This window comes from Mustela nivalis, assembly GCF_964662115.1.
Source record: "Mustela nivalis genome assembly, chromosome: X".
Taxonomy (NCBI): Eukaryota; Metazoa; Chordata; class Mammalia; order Carnivora; family Mustelidae; genus Mustela; species Mustela nivalis.
This window is the reverse complement of record NC_139040.1, coordinates 36636368-36652461: the sequence shown is the minus strand read 5'-3', so window position 1 is coordinate 36652461 and position 16094 is coordinate 36636368. Positions and strand designations below refer to the sequence as shown.

General features: G+C 43.8%; 1 protein-coding gene across 9 annotated transcripts in view; it reads right to left on the bottom strand.

The window, feature by feature from the left end:
- The window catches only part of CHRDL1 (chordin like 1), a 119978-nt gene extending 106738 nt beyond the window's left edge, over positions 1-13240 (bottom strand). For 3 of the 9 annotated variants that reach the window (XM_082716450.1, XM_082716449.1, XM_082716446.1), the window contains exons 1-2: positions 12780-13046; positions 9122-9273 (exon numbers count right to left, since the gene is read on the bottom strand). In XM_082716450.1, coding sequence (XP_082572576.1) covers positions 9122-9273; positions 12780-12931 — 304 coding nt within the window. In that variant the 5' untranslated portion in view covers positions 12932-13046. Of the gene's footprint in view, positions 1-9121; positions 9274-12779 lie in introns of all 9 variants that reach the window. The other 6 variants (XM_082716442.1, XM_082716447.1, XM_082716444.1 and 3 more) reach the window with 4 other exon arrangements.
- Between the last annotated feature and the right edge of the window lie 2854 nt (positions 13241-16094).

Genomic DNA, 16094 nt, shown 5'->3' with positions numbered 1-16094 from the left:
CCCATGCTGTCAAGGGGTTTAAAATCTAATTGCGAAGCTAGATTAGCCAAGCTGGAAGTTCTTTTTCATTCTCTCTAAACTTAATAATACTCACACAGCATTTCTTCTATATTATGGTACCAGAGTCTGGCAAACTATGCTTCTTGATGAAAATCTTACTCAAACACTAACTTCTGATGGAAACTGCAAACATAATAGTGTATCATCATCTCAACAATATAGGATTTGGCCAATTATGCCCCAGATAGAAATCCACAAACCCCTGGAACTGGAGGCAGACATGGAATGGAACAGTAATGCCACTAGAGTTACTAAACAAAGTTCTACAATTACTGACTCTAATTTTTTTCAAGCACATAACAAAAGTAAACACTATAAACCTTAAGACTCGTTTTACCATGGGAGTCTGGGATTAACACAATTACCACTGATGGCTCGATGAGTACACTGAACAATGATCAATTTTAAGAAACTATGGCAAAGTCCATTTTAGCACATGTTTAGAAGTCTTAACTTTTACAAAGTTTTTGGCATTAACCCAAGGGAGAATTTAATGAGTTGCACAGCATAATCAACCACACCTAAAGCCCAGTATATCATCTTGGACAAGAAGCATATGTGAGCTGATTTTATTAAAACAACGATGACTCGCCAACTTTTAGAAGATATAGGCAAGAAAAAGTAAGCTTATCACTTGCCAGTAGCTGACAGATACCAGCTGGAGAATGCATGGCTTACCAATAACTAATGCTATCTGTGAGCAGAACTTGCTCCCAAAGTAACTGCAACTGACATTTGAGATGGACATTCAACCTGCATTGTCATAGCTAATTTTCAAATGGTGCATCTGGCCCTAATTAAAAGTGGCGATCCCTGCTACTTTAGGGGCCCCTGTTAACAAAAATAATGATAATTAAAAGTAAACAACGGGAGCACCTGGGTGACTCAGTCCTTGAGTGTCTGCCTTCAGCTCAGGTCAGGATCCCAGTGTCCTGGTCCTGGGATCGAGCCCCGAATCAGGCTCCCTGTTCAGCGGGAAACCTGCTTCTCCTTCTCCCACTCTCCCTGCATTTGTTCCCTCTCTTGTTGTGCCACTCTCTGTCAAATAAATAAATAAAATCTTTAAAAAAAGATAAAAGTAAAGTAAACAACAGAGATATGTGACTATGCCATTGATGTTTTGCCCAATCATTACCATCTAGCACCCAGGACTGGGTCAAAAGGTCAATAACTTAATCGTCAGTCTAAAAGCAAGAAAACATTCTTAGGAACTGTTTTTGATAAGAGCTATTACTATAGACACATCATCCTGCAAGTATTACAATAATATTTATTTTATTATAACACATACAGTCAGTGAAAAGAGCAATGAATCTTTTCTGTTCATTATATGAGTGGACAAATCAAGTACACAAGTTCCTTTTTAATTATTTTTTAAAAGGCTACTTTAGACTATAATAAAGCAGAGGGGGAAAAAAAAGCATAAATACTTCAGTCGTTTATCAAACTTGAAGCCAAGTGCAGAAAGGGCAAAACAAGATATAGTAGTTACACATGAAAAAGTGTCCTATTTCTCTGGCAATTGAAGTCTCTATCAGATTTCCTCCAGGCTTTAAGACTTCACTTCCAGGTTATGGAAGCCAGGAAAAAGCCAAAGTCTCCATCTCGCATATTCAGCTTATTACTGTGCATCTGGGGTTAGTTACCTTATTCCTACTTAGATCATTTGCCCCAAATTAACTCAGATTCATATATATTGAGCAGCCTCTACCATCATGGCCTTTTCACTACCTGAGCCTTGGTGGCTATTTCAATTTTCTACTAGCAGGTGGGCAAACTCAATGAGAAGAAGAGTCCATATTTCAAAGCATTTTGACAGCGAGTAAGGCCACACCACTGACTCAGATAAGAACTGGAGAAATCTCAATTTATTGTGCTCTTCTAGCCCCCCACTAGCACAGGTAACTGGTAGTTGGTGGTATTCTCATCAGTCCTTACTATGAGGCCACATGGAGATCCTGTCACAGAAAGGCTGCTTGGCTGGTGAGACCTGACCTGAGTATTTTTCTGGCTAAAATCATCTCTTGTCATCTGGCACAGGACTTTGGGTAAAAATCAAAGCTTTTGTTTGAACAAACAAGTTGTTCTTCCTATCAGCACCTTGGCAGCACAAGTCTCTGCTAAAGGAGTTTTGCTTTCCATTTGGTCAAGAGCTCAAGATGTGGGGCGCCTGGGTGGCTCAGTGGGTTAAGCCTCTGCCTTTGGCTCAGGTCCTGATCCCAGAGTCCTGGGTTCAAACCCCACACTGGGCTCTCTGCTCAGAGGGGAGCCTGTTTTCCCCTCTCTCTCTGCCTGCCTCTCTGCCTGCTTATGATCTCTGTCTGTCAAATAAATAAATAAAATCTTTAAAAAAAAGAGCTCAAGATGTGCTCGTGAGCTTTTTTCACAGTGAGATCACCTTTGCATGCCCTGCGACAGATATATATATATAAAAAAAATCCAGCTTTCGCTTCAAACAACATGGGATCTATCACCATTGCAGGTGCATTTTCAAGAATCTATTGTGAACTGACACAATAAACTAAACTGGTTATGAGGCAGGGCTTCATTTTTGTGAAATAATGTATATGTATGATACTACATATTCATAGCTGAGCATGGGGAAAATAAAAAGCACTAGGGAGCAAGAGCAGGAGGAAGGGCAGAGCTAGAGAGAGAGAAGCATGTCCCCGCTGAGCAGGGAGCCGGATGCGGGACTCAATCCCAGAACCCTGGGATCATGACCTGAGCGGAAGGCAGAGGCTTAACCCACTGAGCCACCCAGGTGTCCCCATTTTCTTTATATTTTATGTGTCTTCTGAATGTTTAAATGAGCATCTATTTTATTTTATTATTATTTTTTGAGGCACCTTAGCTTTTTATTTTGGCATCTATTTTAAAATCAGAAAAAAAAAAACATGTTAATGTAAATTAGATTGTACTGACGATCTAATCTACGTCTAGACCATCCGAAGTCAAAAGGAACTAGACCACACTGCCTTCACACTTACAGAAAGACTTTTATTGAGTCATACTTTATTACTTGCCCTCTTCTTTTACAGAGTCAATAAAGAAAGGCTATTCTTCTTTCTTCTCTGAAACCCAGATTACAGATGGTATCCTTGTATGCCACCCAAATGTGCCTTATTCAAGCATCCCATGATCAATACTGACCAAATGGGCAGGAGGTAAGAATGATATCTGTAAATGAAACTGGAATTTTCTCTTGCCAGCCACTCCAGACTCCCTCTTTTTATTTTTTCAGAAGCACAAGCCAAATTCGGAGGGGGAATGCTGCAGTGCACCAAAGCAGGTATTCAAAACATCTCTGCTTCCTACTTTCTTCAGATGTGCTCTATTTCATTTCATCTTTAAAAATGTTAGCTTGCTGCCATTCTTTCATATACAGCCTGTACTTTATCTTTTTTTAGAAGAAGCCAGGCTATAAATCTTAAAGGAATAACACTCTTTTCAATGACCTTGGGACAGTGATAAAAGTCCAGGTGTGCTCCAAGGTCCCCAAGCCAGAACCTCATTTTCCTTCGTCCCACCTCCTCAGTGCCTACTCTGGCATCCTTCACTTTGCCGTCCAGTGAGCAAGAATTCTCAGCTGATATAGAGAGAATCCTTCATTCAGAGAGCATGAATGACTCAACCGATACCACATAGCAAGCAACAGAACTAACCAGAAACCAGGTCTCCTGCCGTAAAGCACAGTCCTCTTTCCATTAGACTCTGAGGACATTCCAATCCTACTGAGAAGTAAGGGAAATCTAAGAAGCATGGACACAGAGGCACATATTTTTAACCTTCCTCACAAATTTCCTTTGGCTTAGCTTCTTCAGGTTCTTGAATAACGTTCATGCTAGTCCCTTTTAACTCCCCAGTAGTATACCGCCTCTCCTAGGAATTCTGGTTACAAAGTTCTTTATTCATTCACTTGGATCATCCCTTATGTGGTAAGTGGCTGCCCTAAGCAAAGGAATGGGCTTAGGGCCCATTCAAGAGCATGAACTTGCTTCCCTTAGAGAACTGCTAGAAGCAAACTAGTGTCATGAACAGAACACTGAATTTGAGGACCTGGGGTTTGGATCTAAGCTGACTCCAGAGCCTCCACTCCCAACCCCACATAAAAAAAAAAATCATTAAGATTGACTTTGTGGGGCACCTGGGTGGCTAGTGGGTTAAATGTCTGCTTTAGCTCAGGTCATGATCTCAGGATCCTGGGATTGAGTCCTGTATCAGGTTCCCCATTCAGCAGAGAGCCTGCTTCTCCCTCTCCCTCTGCTGCTTTCCCCGCTCATACTCTCTCTCAAATAAATAAAATCTTTTTAAAAAAGAAGAATGTACTTTACAAAACATAAAGGTATCCAAAGTTGAGGTGTTCTCCCTTTCATCTACTTCCACCTACAAGAGCCTCTAAGACGTAAAGCAATCTATTCTTTTTTTTAATTAATTAATTTATTTATTTGACAGAGAGAAATCACAAGTAGATGGAGAGGCAGGCAGAGAGAGAGAGAGAGAGGGAAGCAGGCTCCCTGCAGAGCAGAGAGCCCGATGCGGGACTCGATCCCAGGACCCTGAGATCATGACCTGAGCCGAAGGCAGCAGCTTAACCCACTGAGCCAACCAGGCACCCCTCTTTTTTTTTTTTTTTAAAGATTTTATTTATTTATTTGACAGAGAGAGATCACAAGTAGGCAGAGAGGCAGGCAGAGAGAGAGAGGAGGAAGCAGGCTCCCTGCTAAGCAGAGAGCCCGATGTGGGACTCGATCCCAGGACCCTGAGATCATGACCTGAGCCGAAGGCAGAGGCTTAACCCACTGAGCCACTCAGGCACCCTAAAGCAAACTATTCTTTTGTTTGCAGTTCTTTCTGCCATCCAATAATCACCTCAAATGTCCAAGCAAGAAGCTAGAAGAGGAAAACTCAAGCCTGTCTGGTTTGTTTGCGTGACAGAAGCTCAGTGTAGGCTCCGTAACAGGTTTGTTTTCAGCCAGATATTGGAAGCTTTTCTCCTGAAGAGAAAAAAATGAGTGAGATTCTAGTCTCCTGGAAGATCCAGCTAACACGTTGTCCAGCAGGAACGGATTCCACGAAATACACGAACAATCCCTCTCCCCAGAACCTTTTCCAGACCTGGCCCAGCCTGGTCCTTTGGAAATACATAACTGAATATTCCTCACAACTCACTTGTTCCACCTCACTTTAATCCATCGTTCATTAACCACGTTAGAACTGCCAAAAGAGGCAAACTCTTCAGTGTGCCTGTCCCATATTTGCATGAATTATCATGCACTGAATGTTACGCTCCTTTGAACTTCAAAAGAGCTTCCTGGCCTCTTTGACTACAACTTCAACAACAAAGCATAATGGAGTTCCTGAAAGAATCCCCCTCCTCCCCAACCCTCCAGCCGCCTCCGCTTCGGACTTCAAACCTTGTTGCTTCTGGACAGTAACAGACTTTCCTATAAGCCACACATGGCTCTGTCATCCATTGTAATGTGCCATCAGGACTCCCTAGGTTCCAGAAGCCCACTTGTCTCCTGGGAGAGCAACATAACTAACAGCTAACTGGCTACTAGCAAGTGGCAGCCTTTCCTTTCCTTGTGAAAACAGCCTTCTGCAAATATGGCCTTTTCTCCAGACCTCTGCATATACCACACCAACTGAGTGAGCCTCTTTGACCAAATGGCACGCCCACCTCCTTCTACCCTGACGCCCAAGACAGGAGAGCGAACAGACTGCAGTGTGTGCATTGATAGAGGAGCTTCTACTGAAATCAACCCATAAAGGGTCAAAACCCTTGTGTAAAATGGCATCAGACAGCAAGGAGAGACATGACAGTGTATTACCTTTACACTTCTAGGTTTCCCGGAGTTTTCCCAGATTTTTATCCCCGTCATAAAAGTCATACTAGCCAAATGTGGAATCTCCAGAATAAACAAGCACAGAGATGAGCAAAAAGAAGTCATGAGCCTATCACCCACAGATTAAAAAAAAAAATTAGCTCCCCAATGAACACTATTCATGACTATAAATTTTAGATGGAATAGAGAACTCTGGGTAAAAGCCCACATTATGGAAGCAGTAGAAAAAAATATTACAGAGTGAGTGGTAAGGACCTCCCTGGGAAGAAGAAATTTCGGAGCCATAAGGGAAATAAATAACTGATCTGACGACACCAACACTTAAAACCTCCCCATGGGCAAATCCATCTTAAAGTTTAAAGCAAAGCGCAGATGGGAAAAATAGTATTTTAAATACAAAAGTTCGCCAACAAGTTTCGATATAACAAAATGTTCATAAGTAAGTTCTTACCGACCACAAAGACAAGCAACCTAACTGCAAAATGGGCCAGTCACTGAAGAAATTCAATTGGATCGAAACGAATTGCAAAGATATGCCAGTAGTAGTAAAATACCATAGCAAAGCTGTAGCATGATTTCCCCCCATTAAATGGGCCACAAGATACAAAGATTAATTATACTTTTAGTAAAGGAGGTTGAGAAGGACCCTCAGACAGTGGAAGTATAAATGGATGCAACACATTCTGGAGGATAATTTGACAGTGCTCACCAAGGTGAAAACCCAACATCCACTCTGACCAAATGATTCCTCAAAAATACTTGCCTAATTGCCCAAAAGGTATTCGTCAACACCTTATTTTTAATAGCAAAAACTGGAAACAACCTCAATATAAATAACTAGCGACCGGTTAATTAAGTCATGGCACACTTATACGATGGGAAACTATATAGGCATGAGAAAGAATATGGCACAGTTATACAGCAGGGCTGTGACATGAAGGAGGCCCCAGACACATATCTGAATAAAAGTCATAGAAAATACATGTCGTACCCCATCTTCGTAAAAGAAAAAAAAAAAAATACGTGTGTTTTTGGACACAGAGAAAAGAGTTTAGAAGATCACATAGCAAACTATTAGTAATGGCTACTGCCCCTGGGAAGGGGATGGGTAGCTGAGGGACGAACTTTCTTTATAAAGCCCAGATACTTTCAGATCGTTTTGGACCACGAGTATAATAAATTTTTAAAATTTAAGAAAATTAAAAAGGACTTAATTAAGCATTTCATGGGGCTCTCAAACTTATGATATGCACTGTTTTTAAAGGTAGCATGAGAGTATGTTACATACATCGTTTATGTAACCAACCCCAAGTGGACGGGCATTTCTACTGCTTCTGACTTCTCCCTATTAGAGCTGCAGTATACATCTCCGTGCATACCTTGTATGTATGCATGTGTGTGTGTGCATCTGTATGTATCAAGGCAACATACAGAGGGCATATGCTTTGAGATTTCCCCTTGAGTGGAGATAACTTAGCACATGTCCTCAAGACAGTTAGCTTGGGCATGGCCACACGGAATGACCCTGAACCGCTCATTCGGGGAACAACCATACCCTTAGCCTCATCATCTGACTATATCCCAGAAACACTAGAAGAGAACTGGGGGGGGGGGGGGTCTAGGCCATCTACTATATAATCATTTTGACACCAACAGAATATTAAAAGGGCTTGGGACAAATTCATGGGCAGGAGGGGCCTGTAAATATTTTTGAAGTCCTATTTTTCTTTGGTTTGTCAATTAAGCTCAAGATTGCGTGGACAGTAATCTTCCAGTCTTCATACCTATGGAAGACTTCCCAGAAGAGATGGTCTTCCAAGAGTTGCAAGCTTTCCCTTATCAAGCCATCAGTAACAGTTTCTTCCTAAGAGAGCAAGGATCTTGGGCCCAGCTGGGTTGTAACCGGAGCTGAGGATGAATGGACAACTTTCCTATCACAGCCACTCAAAGGAGAGTTTTCTGGCAGAAGGAGGTCATTTGAGGGAAACAGGAGAGAGAGAGAGAGAGAGAGAGAGAGACTGATTCAGAGTTTCCTTGCTGAAACCTGGGCCCTGCTAGACTTCCTCTCATGTCCCCATCAAGCTAGATATCACCACAGGTCACTTGTGCTCAGAAGCCTAATCAAAAGCACCCTTTCTCCCGGGAAGAAGACAGAGAGGACTATGAAAGCACAGGGGGACAGAAACACACGTCATGGTGGAATGGATTTGGCTATAGTCGACTTCCGCTGATCAAGGAGATAAATGTTTCCGTGATGGGCTTCAGATGCTGCTGCAGCTCCTACCAAGAAGATTTTCACAGTTCCTCCTCATGAATAAGTTCAGTGGAGCAGAGAATGCCCTTCTTGGCCTGTCTCCATTTTGTGCTTCTTTTGATGCAGCCCAAGAGGGGAACCCGAGCAATGGCTTTTCCTTCCAATTGAGAGCAAGCGTGCATCCCAGAGAGGCCTACAAGTGGCCCCAAGAAGGTGAGGCTCGTACTTTCAGCAGAAAGTCCTAACAAGAGCAGCGATGTCAACAGTTACACATCAATCTCCCAAACGTGGGTAATTATACCCCCTTCCTGTCACTCGGCTTTCTCCAATGTGTTAGCCCATCACACGGATCGCTGACTTTCTAGAAATATTCCCTGGCTTTGCAGGGACGTTCTTTCAATAAACAGCATCCAATTTGCTCACGGTCCCTGGAATCTCAATTTCCTCAAAGGATTTTTCATCTGAATCCAGTTCATGTGAAGGTTTTTTCCTTCTTCGTTTTGTGGCATAAGGGAATAGGCAGAGCCTGCCTTACTTTTTCTTTTTCTTTTTTTTTTTTTCTTTTCTGTGTTATTCTTTTTCATAAACTGAAAACCTCTGCTGAAGAGTCTGAAATTTGGGAAAAAATCCAGCTCATCTGTCAGATATTTCTAGAGTTACGTAAAATGGAATGAGATTTGTACAGTTTAGAACAGGAAAAGGAAAATAGGCTAATGTGTCATGTGTTCTAGGAGATGAAAACTATATGAAAATCAGAAAAACAACCCTAAATTTAGTTGGCCCAATGCAGAGCTCCCATTCTTTTATCAACTCATGCATAAGTCAGTAACATTCACTTTCTTCTCTTAGAATAACTGTATGGCCACATTTGGACTAAATCACAATCCCTACAGATTATAAGCACATTTTCAAAGAAATTACAAGAAAGTATCATGTTTTTTAATCTCAAGACACTTACGTTTTACTTGCTCTGTTTTGCTTCCTTCTAGGAAAAGAAAGAACAGCAACAAGGAGAAGATATATTTCACACCTCCCATTTTCCACTTCTTTCTCATCTTCGCCACTGCAAAAGGCCACTCAAAACTTTCAGGGCCTGGTGTATTGAAGCTGCTGAGAAGAAAGCAGAAAAAAAAAGACATAGGTTCTCAGAAACTGATGGAGATCACCCATGCCTAAACTTTTGACCCACCAGGGGGGAAAAATGCTGGAGAATTTATGGTAAGTGTAGGCACTGTTTTCCTGTGTGAGAAAGAGCACTTGCCTCTCCTGTCTTGCAAAGATTGCGGTGGCGGGGGGGTGGGTGGGAATTCAAGCAGATGAGCATGCATTCCTATCCAATGCTAAGGCCAAAATCCTTATAGACATATCATAGGAAAATAAAAAATTTTGAAATCATCCTTTCTAACAGAATTAGAGTTGATTTCTCAAGAGATTTTTCTTCAGGAGAAAAGGGAAATGGGTTTGCAAAATGGGTCCTTTGACAACAAAGATAAAAATAATAGGCATGGGACCCAAACAATTTCTTTCTTTCTTTTTTAAAGATTTTACTTATTTATTTGACAGACAGAGATCACAAGGAGACAGAGAGGCAGGCAGAGACAGAGGAGGAAGCAGGCTCCCCGCCGAGCAGAGAGGCTCAATCCCAGGACCCTGAGATCATGACCTGAGCCAAAGGCGGAGGCTTTAACCCACTGAGCCACCCAGGCGCCCCCAAACAATTTCTGAAATGCAAGTTAACTCATCTTAGCTTCAAGACTACTGCTACTATTAATCCTTCAGGGAGGAGGGGTAAATCAGTCAATGTTTCTCCTGCATCTTCTAAGAGATCTATAAAGATCTACAGTTCAGTTACTTTTGTTGGAAAACATGGATGTAGTTAGCAAATGGATACAATTAAACACCTTGACGGGTCAGACATATTGCTCTCACATGAAGTCCACTGCAAAACGTAAGGGACATTAGGCCAATTTATATAGACAATGTGTTCGCACTGCACCACCATGCAGAAGACCATCAAAGCAACTACAATTCTTTAAAGTGTGAGACTTGCATTTCTTGTCTAAGGAGTGGAAATCTTAAGCCGTTTGAGCCTTAGAACACAGAAGGTTTGCTATCGCTCAGGACCAGCCGCAGGTCATTTCCATAGACTTTAGAATTTGTAAAACCCATCCAGTGGATGGCTAGAAAACATTTAAATGTTCAAGACACTTCAAATTTCAATCTAGGTTTAACCCCAAATGGGAACTGAGCACATTGATGGTTTCTGAAGGGCCAACCTAAATATTGAGTATAAAGAGCTGCCAAAAAGGCAAGATGATCCTTCCTGCTCCTTAAACAAGGGCCAAATTTCGTAGGACACGTTCCTAGCCTCCTGAAAGCATCGTTCTGACATCTTGGTCCCCGCTGTAAGCTTGTGGTCCAGCTTTAATCGCTCAGCACGTCTCTGTCCTCTGAGAGCTACCAGGTCCCCCTGAAGCAAACCAACAGAGCTACTCACCCCAGCGAGGTTCTATCTGAGCCTACTTTAATAAGCTTATCCCCCAAGCCTTCGAGTGAGAAAGACTTTCTAACTGCTGAAATCCAATTTATCACAATCACAAACGGATCTCAGGGGGTATTTTTTGAAACCACAGTTTTCGGGTCTCCCCATGCAAGAACCAACAGGGCTGTTTTTCTTGTACAATGGTTGGGCGATTCGGTGAACAGTAGCATTGCTTCATAACTCAAGCTGGCAAGAAAACGGCTCTCAGAATTTTTTTGCTTTTCTTGGGTCCCAACTGATGTTATGAGCAAATAGAAAAGTTGGTGACGAGAGAGCAATTAATCTCTTTTGGCGTTTCTGTCGTCTGCGTGGCCTCCCAGGCTGTGATGGAGAACATCAGAAAATGAATCGCTTTACAAATATTCACTTTTGATTTACAAGATCTGAAGTCCTGTCTTTGTATTCTGTGCAGAAATATAAACTGAGAAGAATTCCCTCCCCAGGACTCCTCCCCGTTCAATGTCGCCTGATCCCTGTAACTTTTTCTTTTGGGGGAGGGAGGTGGTTTCAAAGCATTTGTTCGGACGGCATCAAAAAACCTAAGCAAGCATTGCTCAGCAAACATGCCGACTCTTATACTTGCAAAGAGCCAAACTGTCCTTAATTTTTCAAATTATACTTTGACCCAGTTAACTGGAGTTATTTCTGCATTAACTCTCTGCTTCACTCGGGCTGTTGTGCTATTGAACTTGCACTGACTCTCTTACAGGTTACTTAGAAAAGTAGCCCACAGACATGTTTTGGGGGATCTAGCCCCCACCCAAGAAAGCAAGTAAGAACACAAAATCCTGCAACTAACACTGGGAGGGAGCCGGGGGGCCTTACAGAAGAACAAGAAACATGTCAGAACCTAAAGAAGTATATCCATTAAGGAACCTCTATGAAACAAGCATTCACAGAGTTCATTTGCAGCAAGCAAAGGGACTGAAGTCTCCTTGCCCGGCTGGAATCACAAGGTAATCTGGGCCATCAAGTGTCAGAAGTCCGGACCTTCTCAGAAGAGGTCTCCTGGGTAGAAGAGAACCAAAGAGACATTCCCAAAGGCTGGCTAAGGGATGAGCACGGCAGCCAGTTCTTCACTGCCCACAATGTCTCTTTAATCCTCCCAAGAGGCTTGACTGCCCTTGTAAACTCACATTTGCTGTCTTCTGTGGGTCAGCCCCGGGGGTAGTGATTCTCTCTGGGCCAAACAACAAGAAGACACTGGGGTCTCAGGCACATGCCCATCCACTGAGATCTACTCCCCACTCCACCACCCAACAAGAAAAGCTCAGTTCACTGGTGGTGGGTGGCTACTGAGAAAATGGCAGTTCTAGCCAGGGGTGTCTCTGATTAGAGTCAGTGCTTTCACTGCCGCTTATGAGTGACAAACAATGCCTTACATTTGGCTTACAAAACACCTTGCTAGCCATCATTTCGTTTTATTCCCCACAACTCCACCTTCAAAACGGGCACCCTGGAGCCCCGAGAACTCAACTGCCCATTCTCATAGTGGCAGGGCCAGCCGGGAGGGTCTGAAAGGCAGGCTTTCCAGGCCCTAAGCTCTGGCAGTACGGTGCTGCTTCCTGAGTCCAGCATCACAAGCTCTGACCCCAGTGGTCTGGGCTGGAAAATGAGACAGATGTCCAGAGGGTAGAGGAGCCTCTTGCCTCGGCTACCCTGTTTCATTAACTTAGCACAGATTAATCACCCGCAGGTCCAGGGCACTTCAGCAAGCGAGAAATAAAAGCCTCTCGGGACACAGGCAGTAACTAAGGGGACTGCAGAAGCTAGCCAAGTGGCCTCCCCCGGGTGCTAGAGCCTGGAGATAAGCAAGCCCAGCAGGGAGTGGCAAGTGGTGAGTTCAAATCCAAGGTCCCTAACCTGCCCGGGTAGGGCGCCTGGCAGCCCACCTCCAACCTGGCCCCTGGCAGCTGGACCCGAGAGCAGCGAGTTGGGGTGGCAGGTCTGGGGAGAGCGGGGCGCGCGGGGGGGGGGGTGTTCAGGGGCGGCTGGAGCCAACAGAAGACACCCCACCTGTGCAAAAGCTGGAAAGGAAGGTAGGGGGATCGGACATCAGGCACTGCTCACTGACCTGGCCACTGGCCCGCTCCGTCTTCCACGCGTGCACGCGCTCCAAGCTCCCCGGGGCGCTCCTCCGAGGTCTGGGGCTCGCAGGTTGTGGCGAGAGCTAGAGTGCGCGCGAGGGGGGAGGGAGGACTCAAAAGTGGGTGGGAGGAAAAACATCACCGCCCTCACACCACGAGGGAGCAGTGGCTCGCTAAGCTCCCGGGGGCAGAGCTAAGGCGCGGGCGCGGCGGCCCGGGGCCACCTGCCCGCCCGCTGCCCGCCGCCCGCCGTCCGCTCCCCACTTGGCCGGAGAGGCCAGCCGCCCCGCGCAGGCGGGAAGTCCGCGGGCACGCAGCAGCCGCCAGCCCGCAGCCCGGTCTCCGCCCCGGCACAGCGGCTTTCCTCCTGCTCTGCGGGCCCCAAAGTTAAGAAATCCGGAGAAAGTGTGAGGCTCAGCCGGCGACTTTCCCATCACGCAGCGCCCCCACTGCACCCCCCTCCTCTGGCTAAGCCGGCGTTGGGGTCTTAAAGGGACCGCACCTCTCCTCCAGCCCCTCCTCCTCCTCAGCGCTGGAATGCACCTAGGAGCTCCCCATCCCTCGGGCGGGCGCTGGAGACCCTGGCTACCCTCTGACCTCCCTGTCTGGAAGCCCGCAACCCTTTTCCTCCTGCCCAGGGCCCCTCTGAGTGCACCTGGTCCGGTCCTGAGCCGCTGCGCTGAGCGCAGGAGGAGCTGGTCTCTAAAACTATGCCCCAGCAAGCTGCTTATCATTTCGGGGACGTTTCCCAAATCTACACCGGGGCTAGAAAAGTGGCAAAGTGTTGGTGTCCTTACACGCGGGGGGTTGGGGGGGACATGGGAGTCTGTATGAAGGGAGAAGGGGTGATTTAGAAATCTGCTTCCTCCCTGTGCCCCCATGAAAAGGGTATTTACCTTGAAGGGTCTTGAAGAAAACTTGGAGTGCCCCACCACAGCCGCCACTGTTCTAGCAGTCTCTGGGATTCTGAGTTGGGCCAGGAACCCAGCCTTAAAATCACAATAGCACTGCGGCTAGTGCAAAGGTGTTTATTCGATGGACAGCAGTTACAAAGAATTCTCAGAATCCTCTAAGAGCCCCAAAGTGCTGCCTTGGCAGACAGTACCCATTTATATTTTAAGCCCGTAAATTTGGAGGAGAGCTACAGGGATTTTTTTTTTTTTTTTAAAACATGGAACTGGACCATATTGATATTACTAACATCTATATATCTTTATGGCTTGCAGAGTACTTTTGTATACTTCATCATTACTTTTTAACCCCTTACTACCAACTTTGAACTATCTGTGGCCTCAAGTGTCAAAGAGTCAGTAGGGATCTTCTGGATCATGGAGCTCAACATCTTCATGTCACAGAAGAGGAAATGGATAGGGTGGAGGGAAGTGATATGTCCAAGGTCATGCAGCTAGTAAATGACAGATTTGAGATTCCATGTCAGGTTTCCTGACTTTCGACCCACTACTCTCTGATTGTTAACCTCCAGCCTAGAGAAGAGGAAATGGATGCTCAGGGAAATTGTAGCTTGCCCCAAAATCATATATCAGGAAAGTAAAACCAGAAAAATTGTCCCTGGAAATTACCTCCTTTTTCTTTCTTCAGAAGTGTTAATATCATCCAACCAACCCTGCATTTGCTGGAGATGTTTATTTCACTGTTAACAAAGGGAAAAGGGCCCTTTCTAAAGTGTTGCCTTCAGGGTCCAAAATGTCTAGCTCCATCCCGCTGTTTGGGTAGCCATACATTGCCACATGCATTCAATTTGTGCCATAGTATATTAGTTTGAACTTGCTGATTTGTTGCCTTATAACTGTTCTCATGCCATTTAATGTGCTGATGTTTTGTCTCAGGAGACTGAGTTCTTCAAGGCAAGGACTGGTTGTTCAATTTCCTTTGTAGCTGTGTTCCCCAACTCCCATCATCAATGCCAATATGCCTAGAGAGTATATATTCAGGAAAATGGGTTTCAGGAACAACAAACATGGATCCTAACATGGAAAATCAGTAGACTCGCTGAAATTTACAACTTGTCTGTTTGGCTACAACTACTCACTCCCTGTGCTTGATGTAGTATTCTGATTACAGTGTAATAAACCATCCCAAAACCTAGAGGCTTAAAAACTTAAAACAATTTTCTTTAAAAGCTTAAAACAACTTATTGTGATCAAATGGCTCTTTTCAACTGGGCAGTTTTTGCTCAGGACCTCTTCTATGCTTAGAAACTATATAAGAAAACTGCCAGAATTTTCTGAAAGGTTCTTCATTCGCGTAAATGCTGGTGGTCCTTGTATTAGTTGGTCTTGATTTCTGAATTGCAAACTCCAATTTGGGTGAGTCAAACCTAGACTTCCTATCAGGTCTTATTTAAACTAAACCAAGGATTATTTCCATGCCTTATTTTTTCCTATTAAGTGGGGATTAGAGCACAGAGCATGTCATACTCCCTTCTTAAACTTTTTTATTTGAAGGTAATTGTAGATTTACAATTTTAATAATTCGGAGGGATCCCAAATACCCTTCACCCCCCTCAATGGTAACATCACACATAGCTGTAGTACAATACCTAGACAACCCATCCACCTTATTCCAATTTTATCAGTTTTACACCACCCATTTGCCTGTGTGTATATTTCTATGAAATTTTATCATGTGTTGGTTCATGTGGCCACTGTCACAGTCAGAATACTAAATAATGCCAGCACCATAAAGATTCCCAGTATTCCTCTTTTACTGTCCCTCCTAGTTTCTCTCCCCATCTACTCACGGGCAACCTCTAAGCTGTTCTCCATCTCTGTAATCTTGTATTTATGAGTATGAGAAATCCAGTTTCTCTGCATTCTTGTCAACATTTATTGTTGCCATTATTTTTTTAATTTTAGCCTTTCCAATAGGTTTATAGAGATATCTCATTGTGGTTGCATTTCACATTGTCCTGATATCTAATGGTATCTCCTGTTTTTTCATTTATTTATTTGACATTTATGTATCCTCTTCAGGGAATTGTCTTTTTGTTGCATTTTGCACATTTTTCATTGGAATGTTCTCTCACAATTGAATTTTGAAAGTTCTTTATATATTCTAGATACTAGTTCTTTCTTGCATACATGATGTGAAACTATTTCCCAGTCTACAGTTACTCTTCTCATTCTCCTCCAGTGGGCTTTCATAGAAGAGGTTTTAATTTCAATGAGGTTCAATTTATTAATTTTTCTTTTTATGAAATTGTGTTTTGATGTGAAGTCTAAGAACTCTTTGCACAGCCCTACATCTCAAACAAAAATATTTTTCTTCTAAAAGTGTTATCG